We start from the raw sequence: 14,058 nt of genomic DNA on the forward strand, positions 1-14,058 counted from the left end.
TATCCATAAGAACACCCATATGGATCTGGATTCAGTACATCTGGATAGAAAGGCACATTTTCTGCAGGGGTTTGAGATAAGATGTACACATTGAAGGCCCTTTGCCTCACCTGCGTGATCTCACCCAGGGTTCAGGGCTGGAGAAGTCTGGGTGGGTGGGTAAAATCATAAACAAAAGGAGAGTTATCCTTCCCTTAAGAAAAACCACCTGTCCTGTGGAAGCGGTCAGACGTCCGGATGACATTCCACGCCGCATGTCCACTTGGGGTACGCTATTGCATTTCCTCTACCCGAGGGTCTCCTCCATACATTAGCTGTCCTTCATTATATTTTAGCCACACTTAGAGGCTTTGCTCTTTTCAAGCATCTATCTCTGCCTGTTGTACGCAAAGCACCCTTCTTTAGAAAGCCACCAGATTGTCCTCCGTAGGTAAAATGTAATTTTGCTAATGCATTCTCTGACAAATGAAACAGCAGGCCCAGCAGGTCATGCATGGACTGGTATTTTTAAACTTCCCTGCACATTCAAGAAAAAGAGGTGAAAGCACCCACCACATAACACGGAGGGGGCAGCAAGCACTGGTCCCACGATGCCACTTTGTGCTGGGGCACTCAGAGCAGGTCCTAGGGTGGGCAGACGGTGGGCCGCAGGGCCCGGAGGCAGTCACTGGTGCTGCTGCCATGCTCCCATGGTTGATGGCCTGCTGTGTTGGATTTTTAGTTAATTTTGGAGGTCGGCTTCAAATGCAAAAGCCATTGCTGTCTCAGTGTGGTATGCAGACCGGCAATTGTAAGCGACATGAGTCATGAAGGTTAATTTCATGTTCAGTGAGATTGGTTCCTTGGACTCTAACCAAAAAGAACAACCAAATTCACTGTGGCTATCCCCACCCATAACGACCCTGTACGGTAGAACTGGCCCTGTGGGGCTCCGAGACAGTAATTCTATTTATTTTTAACAATTGGGATTTAATGCATATGTCATATCATTCCATCGTTCTGCCTCATCAAGTAGAATTGTACAATTGCTAGACTGTAATTCTGTATGGGAACAGAAAGTCTCACCCTTCCCCTCCAGAGTGCAGTGCTTTTAAGCGGCTGACCTTGCAGTTAGCAGCCCCACACATAGCCCACTTTGTTATCAGGGCACCTTGAGAAGCAAATTTAGCCAAGTATGATAGGTAATTTGTACTTCCTTTTCATTTTTACGTCAAACTTGGCTCTATATCCAGGGTCAGCAAACTGCGACTCTCAAGCTATATGCGGTCCTTGCAGTAGAACATCCATGTGGTTCTGAAACAAAACTGAAAACAGTTAAAGAACATTACTCAGAAAATGATGATTTCATTTGTTTGTGAAAACATATTTATGGCTCTCGAATGAGTTTTAAGTTAATGCGAAGGACAGGATTGGCTCTTCTGTCTCAAAGGTTTGTGGACCCCTGGTCTGTGTTACTCTTCATCCATTGCCCCTCAGCCATCACTGTTACCACGGTGTTTCTCTTACCTTGTGTGATCTGACTCAGACTACATGGATGTCTCTCTCGTGTGATCTGACTCAGAGACTGCATGGATGTCTCTCTCTTTCTTGTGATCTGACTCAGAGACTGCATGGATGTCTCTCTCGTGTGATCTGACTCAGAGACTACATGGATATCTCTCTCGTGTGATCTGACACAGAGACTACATGTATGTCTCTCATGTGATATGACTCAGAGACTGCATGGATGTCTCTCTCTCGTGTGATCTGACTCAGAGACGACATGGATGTCTCTCGTGTGATCTGACTCAGAGACTGCATGGATGTCTCTCTCTCTCATGTGATCTGACTCAGAGACTGCATGGATGTCTCTCTCATGTGATCTGACACAGAGACTACATGTATGTCTCTCATGTGATCTGACTCAGAGACTGCATGGATGTCTCTCTCGTGTGATCTGACTCAGAGACTACATGGATATCTCTCTCGTGTGATCTGACACAGAGACTACATGTATGTCTCTCATGTGATCTGACTCAGAGACTGCATGGATGTCTCTCTCTCATGTGATATGACTCAGAGACTGCATGGATGTCTCTCGTGTGATCTGACTCAGAGACTGCATGGATGTCTCTCTCGTGTGATCTGACTCAGAGACTACATGGATGTCTCTGTCATGTGATCTGACACAGAGACTGCATGGATGTCTCTCTCTGGGGTTTCAGTGCAGCTGTAGCCCTCGGAACCCTCACTGCCACTCCTTAAGCAAGACTTAAAGTCTTTATTCCCCTTCTTCCTTTTGGGGGGAGGATAATTTGGGAATTATTTTAGAACTGTTTTATATATTATTGCTAGCCTTCACCCGACATTTTATTTAGTCAGTGGTATTTTGAGTTTACTAGCTTCAGTAGTAAGACTTACTTAAGATTTTTTGTTTGTTTTCTCTCTCACTCTGCATATTCTCAAAAGATCCCCGATGGGCACTGGGTTGCCAACCTCAGGGTTGGTGGTTCAAACCCACCAGCCACACCACAGGAGAAAGATGAGGCCATCGGCTTTTGTAAAGATGTACAGTTTCAGGAACCCAGAATCAACTTGTTGGCAGTAGATTTTTAATTACCCTTGATTTTAAAATTTCCCAAGTAGAAGAGCAGTATTATTCCAGAAGATAGGAATCTCTGTTCGATTTTTCCCCTGCCAAACTCACGTATCACCTTACTTAGTGGAATCTACCCTTGCCACCCCGTCACCCTGTGCAGTTAGACATGCTGGTTTCTGGGCTACCGTCACCCTTGCAACATCAGTCTTTGATCCGGCTCGTGGCACTCCCACGTGGGTCAGAGTAGAAATGTGCTCCAAAAGGTTTTCAGTGGCCCAGTTTTCAGAAGTGGATTTCATCCTCATGTATCTGAGTTTCTAACAAGTCAGGAGAGACCAGGTGTGGTACAGTGGAAGGGCAGCAAACAGAGGAAGCCCCGTGCCGCGATGGCCCGCCACAGCGGCTGCCCCAGTGCGCCGGGCCCAACCATAGCCATGGTGAGGGTGGGAAAGGGCAGGGCGGTGCTCTGTGGTGTTACTGTGAGTTGCCGTCAGTCAAACCAACTGGAGTCCGCCTGTCAACAACAGGGCACCTAGTGTCTCCAACGTCATCGTGGGAGACCCAGGGCCCCGCAGCTGTGGCGAGATCCCTCATACTCAGTGGTCAGTAACTAGATAGGGTGTCCTCCTCCTGCAGTCTAGTGCGGGCGTAATTTTATCTTCTGCTTCTTTCATTTAATATTATAGATATTTTTATGTTATACTCTATGATTCTCATGCCCATTTTTATACCTTTTGTAACTCCCTGGGCATGCCAGTTTCTCTAAAACCCATTTGTCCTTTTGGGATTGGAAAGCGTAATAGGAGACTGTTCACCAGCAAAAACAAGACTTGCTACTAAATGTCTGTTATTAGCTCCAAAATTTTCATAAACACCGATGAAATTTTTTGGCCAGTTTTCTTTTTAAAAAGCTGTTGAAATGATGTATATGGGTTGAATTGAAAACCGCTCTGCTCTCTGAACTGTCGCCTGTTTTACAGCAGGAAGTATAATAAGCAAAAATAAAACCACAGTAAGTGATTTCATGAAGGGTCTGTTCTGACCGATTGAGACCTTTTGAGAGCTGTGCAGGTGGGTGTATGAAATAGTTTTGCTTGTCCAAGTCCTTTCTTAATATTTAGCCTGCTCTAGTTCTCAGTAGAATCTCCCGTGAATTTGAAAATGTTTTGCTTTTACAGAGAGCCTGTGATGTGTATCAATTTCCAAGATGTTAGACTGAAGGATATACCTTTTCCCTATTTTTTTATAGACCCCAAAGTCTGGGAAAATAGACATGGATTCATCAAACTATACATTATAATGAGTATACAGCACAAGCCAAACCCACCGTCTTGAAGTCAATTCGGACTCGCAGTATTTGATAGGACAAAGCAGAGCTACCTTCTAGGGTTCCCAGGGCTGTAAAGCTTTCCGGAAGCAGGCAGCCTCATCTTTCTCCCAGAGAATAACTGATGGGTTTGAACCACGGACCTCTCAGTCAGCAGCCAAGTCCTCAGCCACTGGGCCACCAAGGCTTCCTTCAGTGAGCTGCGTGTATTCATAAGATAACCATCCTGTGATAATAAGAAAACTGCCACCAAAAGGGTAATGACAGGACCATGGCAGAAAGAGTGGAAATGTTAACGCTTCTGTGGAAGGATTTTTTTTTAAGTTCATGGGAAAATGGCCTGAAAAGAGATGAGAACTTTTCCGTGAAGTTTTTGAAGTCCCCTTTGAATTAATTTTGATTCTGTTAATGCATTCGTAAATAATTTCATTTACTAATAAGAACTTGGTAAGAGAATGCCATCGGTCTATTTTGTGGGAAATGATGCTGAGGCACATGACTAGCTTCCCTTCCCCCCCTCCTGTATTGCCATGTCTTCTCTCTCCTTGACTTCAGTGGGCACTTACCGACTGTATGCTACTTGCCTGAGACAGTCAGGGATCTAGGCTATGGGACCACAATTGAATTCCCATGTCTAAAATGATTAGACCCTTCCTTCAAAGCAGAACCAATCCAGCACCATCAAGTCGGTCTTGGCTCATGGTGACCCTCTAGGACGCAGCAGAACTGCTGCGGAGGGTCTGTGAGAGCAGTTGGCGGGTTTGAACATGCTGACCTTGCAGGTGGCAGCCCGGCATGTCAGCCACTGTGTGTCACCGGGGTTCCTGGTCCACTTCTTAGCAGTCATTCATAACCGTGCCCTGCAAGTGAGTTATGTATTCCTGCACTTTTGGTGACTCCGCTGATCCTAACTGTGATTGATAGCAGAGCAAACCAGTCCTGTCTTTTTGTGCCCCTCGTTTGTTACTAGGTACACACCGCCTGCAAAGATCTATATCATCCCGTGTGTCCCCTCGGCCAATGTAAAGTCTCCGTCATACCTCCAATTGCACTAAACAGCACTGACTCGGACGGTAGGTAGCTGCAGTGCAAGCTTGTGTGTTTCTGGATACTTAATGTGGTGTGTACGTTTCCTTCCCTAGAGCAGATGGGACTGTAATTGGTGATGGTGGCCGGTCTTTATACAGTAACTCCATTTACATTGCCGAGGAGTACATTCAATTCTTGGAACTATTTTAAAATTCAGTTTGTAACATGTAGCTATTAATATGATGGTAAATTACTGTGTATCAGACTTGGATATTACATTAATTTCAACAAATGAGATCATTACTCTTCACTGAAATGCAATCTGAAAAGGTTAATTTTTTAAAAGTGGTTTCTTCCCCCTCCATCATTCAGCTTTAGACTTGCTATTATTGCTATCTGATTTTCCCTAATTTCATAGCAGAGATTTGTATTCCTATAAATTCGCTGGCTGTCCTCCGAGTGATGCATCTTTGGTCTGAGTGTGGGAGAGCCTGCCTATGCCGGTTTGGGGACAGCACACTGAGAAATAGCTTCCTTGTGCGCAGACTTCTTAACATACATTGTTATGAAGGTTTTGGATATGTTAAGGATATAGTACATTTTACTTTTCAAACATTTTATATTGGTTATACCAATAACTATCAATATCTGTGCTATCTATTGAGATAGTTTTACAGATAGATAAATCACGTATCCATAAATATAGATATCAAGCTATGTGATTTTTTTTTGTTACCTCTGCTACTTCTGACCCTCCTCACCACATATTTCAGGGTTCTTTTACTTTAGTAGAAATTATAGAGTATATTCTCTGACCTCAGCAAGGAGCAAATTAAAATATTGAAAGAGATTGAATGTGAATATGCAAATTATCAGAAAAATGTGAATTTATATTTTTTCTTATAAGGGAGAATAGTTAATATTGATGGTTTATCTCAAGGTGTCTATGATCAATACTTTTACCTTCTCTGGTATGATCTTTCACTACAGCACATTTTTTAATAGACACCTCTCCATTTGTGATGGGGGCATGATAAAAGTATACTGTCATTCAAGTAATAGGTCTCCTCTATTTCAATGAGTGTATTTCTCTCTCTGAATTTTTGGTAATAGTTTAAAAGAACTATACGTATTAATTTTGAACTCTTTTCTTTTTTTCCCTACAGGTTTCTGTAGAGCAACCTTTTCATTCTGTGTGAGCCCTCTGCTGGTGTTTGTCAATTCCAAGAGTGGAGACAATCAGGGAGTCAAGTTCCTTCGTCGATTTAAACAGTTGCTAAATCCAGCTCAGGTGTTTGATTTAATGAACGGCGGTCCTTATTTAGGGTAATTGACAATTGATCGATTTTGTCTGCATGAAATCTGGCAAGCAAGTGATGATCCCTCACCTAGGTTGACACCTGTAGGTGTATTCCCTCTCTGTACCCACCCCCGTTGCCTCTTCTTTAGAAATGGTGTGTCACATTCTCGTGTTCTAGAAATTCCACAATTTTCTAGAAAGTGTTTAAGATGGTATCCTCCATCCCACAGTGCTATCAGCTGTCCAGCGCTAAGGTGAACTTGTAGAAGCTCAGACTGAGAAACTGATTCCCACAGGAGTCTAGTGTTGGTTTCTGTGGAACACAGTCAGTTAATCTGACCATGTGGAAGTCAGAAGCACACTTACTGCCCTGGGTAGGAAGGCGGTTCAGCCTTCAAGGATTTCAGACTCATTCTCATAAATGCCGAGGGATTGCTTTTTTCCAGCTTGGCACCGTATCGTGTAACCGAGAATTTGGGCGAGAGACCCAGAGACAGTATTTTTATGGAGGGGAGTATGCCTCGAGGACTTTTAATTCACTTTTATGAGCCTGTGATTTATCCTGAAGAGGCGGTAACTGTGTGAGCGGAACCAATCCCTATGATTTGCTTAGGTCCACTTCACTTTCCCCAGGGGCGCCACTGGCAGGACCTTCAAGCTGGAACGAAGAAGTAGGAAATGTGGGATTTTTGATGCCAGTGCTTGGAAAGGCATTTTGTGTTTCTGTTTGAAAATGCTACTCTGCTTTTGGTGACGCTGTTCACTGCAAATGAAATTTCCCATCAATGATTTCTAGGTGGATTGTTGCGAGCTGGATTATTGCGATGTCAGCCTGCTCCTTGTTCCCGGCTATCTGTTCTCTCTCCACTGATCCAGCAACCCTTCCCCCCCTTGCCTCTAATCTTTGTTGACTGTTTACTCTCATGTTGTTTCTTGTCTAAGGGCGTGCATCACTCATGGGTGGCCTGGCTTGTTTTATAAGCCAACCTGCTATGTGAAAAGTGACCTCCAAGAGTAGCTCCTGAGCTCCACCTTAGGGAGATTGTCTCTATTTGTCCAGCTGGTCTAGCAGTCTGAGGGAATGTAACGCTCTTCTTTATTTTTCTTCCAATCGACCGTTTCTGTTGTGTCCCTGGTCCTAATTATCCACACTGGTAGGTGGGCACCATCTAGTTCTTCTGGTCTCAGGTTATAAGAGGCTGTGACTTGTGTGGACTGATAGTCCTGTGGACTGCTTTGCCCTGTGAGCCTTTGGTTTCCTCCATTCTCTTTGACTCCAGAGGAGTAGAGACTAATAGTTGTATCCTAGATGGCCGCTCGGAAGGTTATAAGACTCCTGCTATAATTCACCCAAATATTATCTTGATGAACTAAGGTAGGCCAGTTGACCATGTTTTTTCACATTACTAGGGTCCTAATCATTTTTGTGTTAGACAGGGTTATCTAGAGAAACAAAACTAGGACACTTGTGATTATATATATTATCCATATATATGTGGATAGATGTATATAGCACAAAGGAATATAACAGCTAATTAGTCCACACAACAGTGCAGAGGACTCAGTTCAACTCACTTCTGTGAAACAGTTAATATACTGAAAGCCCTTCAACTCACAAGGGTTGCTGGGTCCAAGGTCAAGGAAGCAGACAGCTGAGTCTTCCCTCGGGAAATGCAGGCAATCGGGCCATAGGTAGCAAACAGCAGGGCGGGTCACCAACAGTCAGCCAGATGACAGGATCCGACAGCCCCCAGCTCAAGCAATGTATACATCAACAGTGTGGCAAAGCAGGTCTCAAAGGAACCTCAAGCTCTAGCCACGTGGACCATGGGTTGGGTGTCCCATGGGTAATGTAGCTCGCAAGATGAGGTAGAGAACTAGCTAAGGCAGCCTCACACTGGTCCAATCACCAGAGCGCAAGAGAGAGAGGCGGGGCTCACTGAGCCATTTATCTCTTTGCCCTCCAATCAAACTGCGACCTTATTAATCCCACATGTTCTTATTCTCCATGTTGGCACAATAAGCCTACCTATCCTACTTTTAACCCAGTAAACTCGTCCCAGAAGTTGTTTGACTCTGTCAAGGAAGCCTCTGTGGCTATGCCTCCTATGTGCTTAATTATGCATGTAGACAGTAAAGGGGGTATCTCAAGGTTCATGGGAAAATGGAATTGAAAGATAAAGGGATTTGTTCTTGAACTTTTTTAAGCCCTCATGTGTGCCAGCACACACCAAGATGTATATACACATGTCTATAGGTATATCTATACAAAAACATTCTTGGATTTCCATATACCTTTTTGTATTCATAAATGCATGCATGTCTGCCTACGTAACCACCCATATCTGTGGTTGTTGTAGCTATTGTTGCAATAGCGTGTGCGTTGCAGCCTTTACAGACACTCTCCCCTGCCCTGTGCTTGTCTATCATATCTTCATTTACTATAGTTGGGTTATGCCGATTTCCCGACGTTTGATACAGTCTTTCCCACCACCCAAAATAACAAGTGTTTCGTCCATAGAAAGTGAGCCCCCTCCCTCTCCACCTTACCCTCGGTATTCAGCAAAGAACAGAGCTTTATTCAATACTTTTATTGGGGCTCTTACATTTCATCACAATCCATACATTCATCCGGTGTGTCAAGCACATTTGCACATGTGCCGCCATCATCATTGTCGAAGCGTTCTCTTCCCCCTTGAGCCCCCAATATCAGCTCCACATTTCTTCCTCCTCCCTCCCGTCCCCACCCTCCCTCAAAAACCCTTAATAAGTTATAGATTATTATTTCCATATCTTAAACATTGTCCTCCGTCGCCCCTCACCCACTTTTCCGTTATTCAGTTCATCGGTGCTATACTCCACCCTGATTGGCTCATCTCTTCCCTGTGACCCCTCTGTGAGGGGATGTCCAATTGTCTACACATGGACATTGGGCCTCTACCCCATGCCCCCTCCCTCCCCTGCCCCCCATTCACCTTGGGTGTGATTTTGTTCTGGGTCTTAGATGCCTGATACCTGATCCCATCGACACGTCATGATCACACAGGCTGGTGTGCTTCTTCCATGTGGGCTTTGTTGCTTCTGAACTAGATGGCTGCTTGTTTATCTTCAATCCTTTAAGACCCCAGATGCTGTATCTTTTGATAGCTGGGCTACATCAGCTTCTTCACCACATTTGCTTATGCCCCTATTTTTCTCTTCAGTGATCAATCATGTTGGGAAGGTGAGCATCACAGAATGTTGGATTGTTAGAACAAAGTATTCTTGGTTAAGGGAGTAATTGAGTTGAGGCCCAATGTTCATTTGCAACCTTAATTCTTAACATATAGGTCTGAGTACATAGTTCTATTCCCCTGTCATTATCTATATATTTACGTATGTACATGCCTACATTTAGGCCCCTATAAATGTCCTTTGCCTCCTGGTTATTTCCTCTATTTCCTTTTTATTTCCCTCTTGTTGTATCATCGTTTGGGTTTAGTAATTCCTTGCTGCTACATTGCCCTTGATTAAGCCCCACTAGGCATCCTAAAACCTTCCTTCCATTGATGTTCCCTTGTTGTTCCCTTGTCCCTGGGTTGGTTGACACCCCTTCCTTTCTCCCACCTCTGCTTCTTTTGTATCCCCCCAGAACCATTGGCTCTGTTTTTTCCATCTCTGAATTATTTGTCCTTCTTATCTTATTTAGATAGACATACAGATACATTAATAAGTGCAAAAACCAGGCAAAGCCAAATAAAACAACAAAGGAAGTCAAAACCAACAAAACAATAACAAAAAGAAAGCCACTGACAAAAATGGAAAATCCCATAAGTAGTTAAAGTTCTGTTTGTTGGCCTTTACGAGTGTTTTCCAGTGGAGTCTAATGGGGTGCCACACTCTGTCTCCAAGTCTATTTTTGGTATTCCCTGGGGGTTCCATCACTCTGCTCCCCCTGCTGCTCTGCTGTATGCCCTCAGTGCCTCGCCACAGCATGATGGGGCCAGACCGTGCACTATTCCTGCACTGTGTCTCCAGGGCTGTCCCCTACAGCGTCATAGTTCAGTGTGGGACATGGCCCTACAGTCCTCCCATGCATTGTCTGCTCCGAGCAGAAACATTGTCCTCAGGGCTTGGTGGGCCAGGATGCCCTCTCCATCCCTTTTCACTTCTCCCGTGTGCTCTAATCCAACACCCCTCTCCCCAAGCTGTAGCTCCAGTGCTGTCCTCTGAAGTGCATGCTTCTGAGGTAGGGTATGGGGGTGTCCACATAGTTGGGGTTGGGGCCAGCCCCACAGACCTCTCTATTGGTTCCCTAGTACATGCCGGTGTGTTGTATTCATGTCTTGGCACATCAGGTGGAAGTCTGGTCACTCTCTTCCTCCCCTTGGGTGGGTGAGTCCCCTGCTTCCCCCCACCCATGTCTTTTTTTCCCCCTCGTTCTTCCCCTCTCTTAATTAGTTGGCTGCCGTATGTCTCCCTGGATTGGGTTTGGCCCCTGCCATAGGTGCTGGACCTCACTCTAGGGATATATGTATATAGTAGCTTTTCCCCTATGCCCTGTTTTTTTGTTGTTGTTAAAATTTCCTCAGTGGACTCATGTTGTACTTGTCCTTTTGTGCTTGACTTACTTCACTTAGCATGATTTCCTCCAGTTCTTCCCATGCGGCGATGTGCTTCATGCGTTCATCGCTGCTTTTTAGGGATGTGTAGGTACTTCATTGTATGTATGTACCACAGTGTTTTTAATCCACTCATCATTTGATGGAAATTTGGGTTGTTTCCAACTCCTTGCGATTGTGAACTGTGCCACAATGAACATTGGAGCACAGATGTCTGGCCATGGTTTGTTTCTTACCTCTTCTAGGTATATGTCCAGTAGGGGGATTGCTGGGTCGTATGGTAGTTCAATCTCCATCTGTTTTAGAAATCGCCAAATCAATTTCCATAATGACTGCACATACCTACAGGTCCACCAGTAGTGGGCAAGAGTTCCTGTCTCTCCACAGCCCCTCCAACACTTGTTACTTTTTGATTTTTTGAATTGGACTATCTTTGAGGGTGTTAGTGGTATCTCATAATTGTTTTAATTTGCATTTCTCTTATAGCTAATGAGCAGGAACATTTTCTCATATGTTTATTGGCCATTCAGATTTCTGCCCCTGTGAAACTTCTGTTCAGGTCCTTTGCCCACCTCCTTAGTGGGCAGTTAGGTTTTTTTCTTATTGTAAGCTTGCAAAGTATTATAGGTTTTAGTAATAAGGCCTTGGTCTGATGTGTCATTGCTTAAGTTGTTTTCCCAGTCTGTGGGCTCTCATTACTCATGGTGAATTCTTTCAACGTACAAACATGATTTATCTTCAGTATATCCCACTTGTCTAATTGTGGCTCCTCTGTATTTGTATGTATCCCTATTTCCAATAACCTATGTATTCCCTGTGCCGAGGTTGTCAGCTTTGTCCCAGTTCTCTCATAAATGGCCCTAATAGTTTGGAGTTTTACCTCAAGGTCTGTGATCCACCTTGGGTTTATTCCTTTGCATGGAGTGAGGGGCCTGGCTCATTTTTCGGCATGTAGCTATCCATTTTTTCCAGCACCACTTGTTGTAGAGGGAATCCACTTGCCATTTGATATTTTGGGGGCCCTTATCAAAAATCAGTTCTCTGCATGCTGATATTTTTATTTCTGGGTTTTCGGCTCTTTTCCATTGTCTGCATATCTGTCATTATACCACACTGTTTTGGCCACTGTGGCCATATAATACATGCTAATGTCAGGTAAAGCAAGCTCCCACTTTGCCCTTCTTCTTGAGGAGTTCTCTGCTAATTCTGGGCTTCTTCCCTCATCATATGAAGTTGATAATCAGTTTTTCCAATTCTTTGAAGAAGGATAATGGTATTCATATCAGGATAGCATTAAACTTATATAGTGCCTTGGGCAGAACTGACATCTTTACTATATTGAATCTTCCAGTCCACGAGCATGGGATGTTCTTCCGTTTGTTGAGGTCACTCTTGGTTTCTTGTAATAGTGTTCTGTAGTTTTCCCCATATAGATCTTTTGTTCTTTTCCTCAGGTATATCCCTAGGTATTTCAATTTGTGCTTGGCTATTGTAAAGGGCACTACCTTTTTAATTGCCTTTTCTGTGATCTTGTCTGATGTGTAGAGCAGTCCGATAGACTTCTGTTTGTTGATCTTGTATCCTGCCATGCTCCCATATGCCTCTATTGTTTCCAACACTCCACTTGTGGAGTTTTGTGCGGTTTCTATGTATAAAATCATATCGTCTCTGAATAATGATAGTTTTGCCTCTTCTTTCCCCAGATGAATACCTTTGATATCTTTTCTTTGTCTTATGTTGTTAGCTAGGGTCTCCAGTACGATGTTAAATAGGAGTAGGGACAAGTGGCATCCTTGGGTAGTCCCCTTTTTAATTGGAGTTGTTTTTTTTTTGTCTTTTCTCCATTGATTACTACATTGACTGTTGGTTTTTCATCTATAGCTTGTATATGTTGAGGAATTTTCCTTCCATTCTTCTTGAGTGTCTTAAACATGAATGGGTGTTAGATGGTGTCGAATGCTTTTTATGCATCGATTGATATTATCATATGGTTCTTATAATTTTCCATGTGCATGTGACAAATAATACTAATGGTTTTTCGTATATTGAACCATCCCTGCATTCCTGGTATGGATCCCACTTGGTCATGGTGAATTATTATTTTTATATGCTTTTGTATTCTATTGGCCAGTATTTTGTTAAGGATTTTGGCATCGATGTTCATTAGGGATATTGGTCTGGAGTTCTCAATTCTTGTGGCACCTTTGCCCACTTTAGGTATCAGATTTATACTAGCTTCATGGAATGAGTTTGGGAGTTTTCTGTCTTTTTCTATATTCTGGAAGAGTTTGTGTAGGATTGGGGTCAGTTCTTCCCAGAATGCTTGGTAGAATTCTGTGAAGCCATCTGTCCTGGGGAATTTTTTTGTTGGCAATCCCTTGATAACCTTGTCTGTTTCTTCTATTGCTGTGGGTCTGTTGAGGTTCTTGAAGCCCATGTGGGATAGAACATAGCTTTCCATGTGTGTATCTAGTCTTAATTTTTTATAATCGTTGGACCAATGATACTCGCCCTTTTTGATCGACCTATTTCATTTGGCATAATGTCTTCTAGGTTCATCCATTGTTAGGAGATGGGTTTCAGACTCCTCATTGGTCTTTAGAATTGTGTAGTATTCCATTGTGTGTACCACATGTGTTTATCCATTTGCTGATGGGCATTAGGTTGTTTCCATCGTTTTGCTATTGTGCATAATGCTGCGGTAAACATAGGTGTGCGTTTGTCTATTCATGTCGCTCCTCTTTATATCTCTTGGATAGCTACCCAGGAATTCGATTGCCAGAGCATAAGATATTTCTAATCCCAACTTTGGAGAAAGCAGCATAGCAATTTCCAAAGTGGTTGGACCATGTGACAACCCCACTAGGAGTGTACAAGTGTATAACTCCCATGTCCCCTACGGCCTTGCCAGCATTTATGATTTCCCGTTTACGTGATCGCCATTTTTGTGAGGGTGCATTTTGAGTTTTGCAATGTGAAGCTTTCCTCTCTTTTCAATTTCTCTCCTTCAGTCTCCTTCTGTCCCTTCAGCCTCTCCCTTTCTGTTCTCATTACCTGTTTCTTGCTCAAGTCGCAGCCCCTTCTTTGTGACCAGCTTCTTCCCTTAGACACTTGCATATCCCTTCCTTCCTCAGATGTAGCATTTCCTCATCTGGTCCTTCTTCTCACATTCACTGTACTTCTCTCCAGCACATCATTTTATAATCCATTATGGTTCGTCACT

At 43.5% G+C, this 14,058-nt stretch overlaps 1 protein-coding gene across 3 annotated transcripts in view; it reads left to right on the forward strand.

Annotated features, from left to right (window-relative positions):
- The window catches only part of DGKH (diacylglycerol kinase eta), a 227,940-nt gene that overhangs the window by 145,180 nt on the left and 68,702 nt on the right, over positions 1-14,058 (forward strand). For all 3 annotated transcript variants that reach the window (XM_075563022.1, XM_075563024.1, XM_075563023.1), the window contains exons 9-10: positions 4,876-4,978; positions 6,101-6,260. In XM_075563022.1, coding sequence (XP_075419137.1) covers positions 4,876-4,978; positions 6,101-6,260 — 263 coding nt within the window. The remainder of the gene's footprint in view (positions 1-4,875; positions 4,979-6,100; positions 6,261-14,058) is intronic.

The sequence above is a fragment of the Tenrec ecaudatus genome, chromosome 11, assembly GCF_050624435.1.
Source record: "Tenrec ecaudatus isolate mTenEca1 chromosome 11, mTenEca1.hap1, whole genome shotgun sequence".
In the NCBI taxonomy this organism is placed as follows: domain Eukaryota; kingdom Metazoa; phylum Chordata; class Mammalia; order Afrosoricida; family Tenrecidae; genus Tenrec; species Tenrec ecaudatus.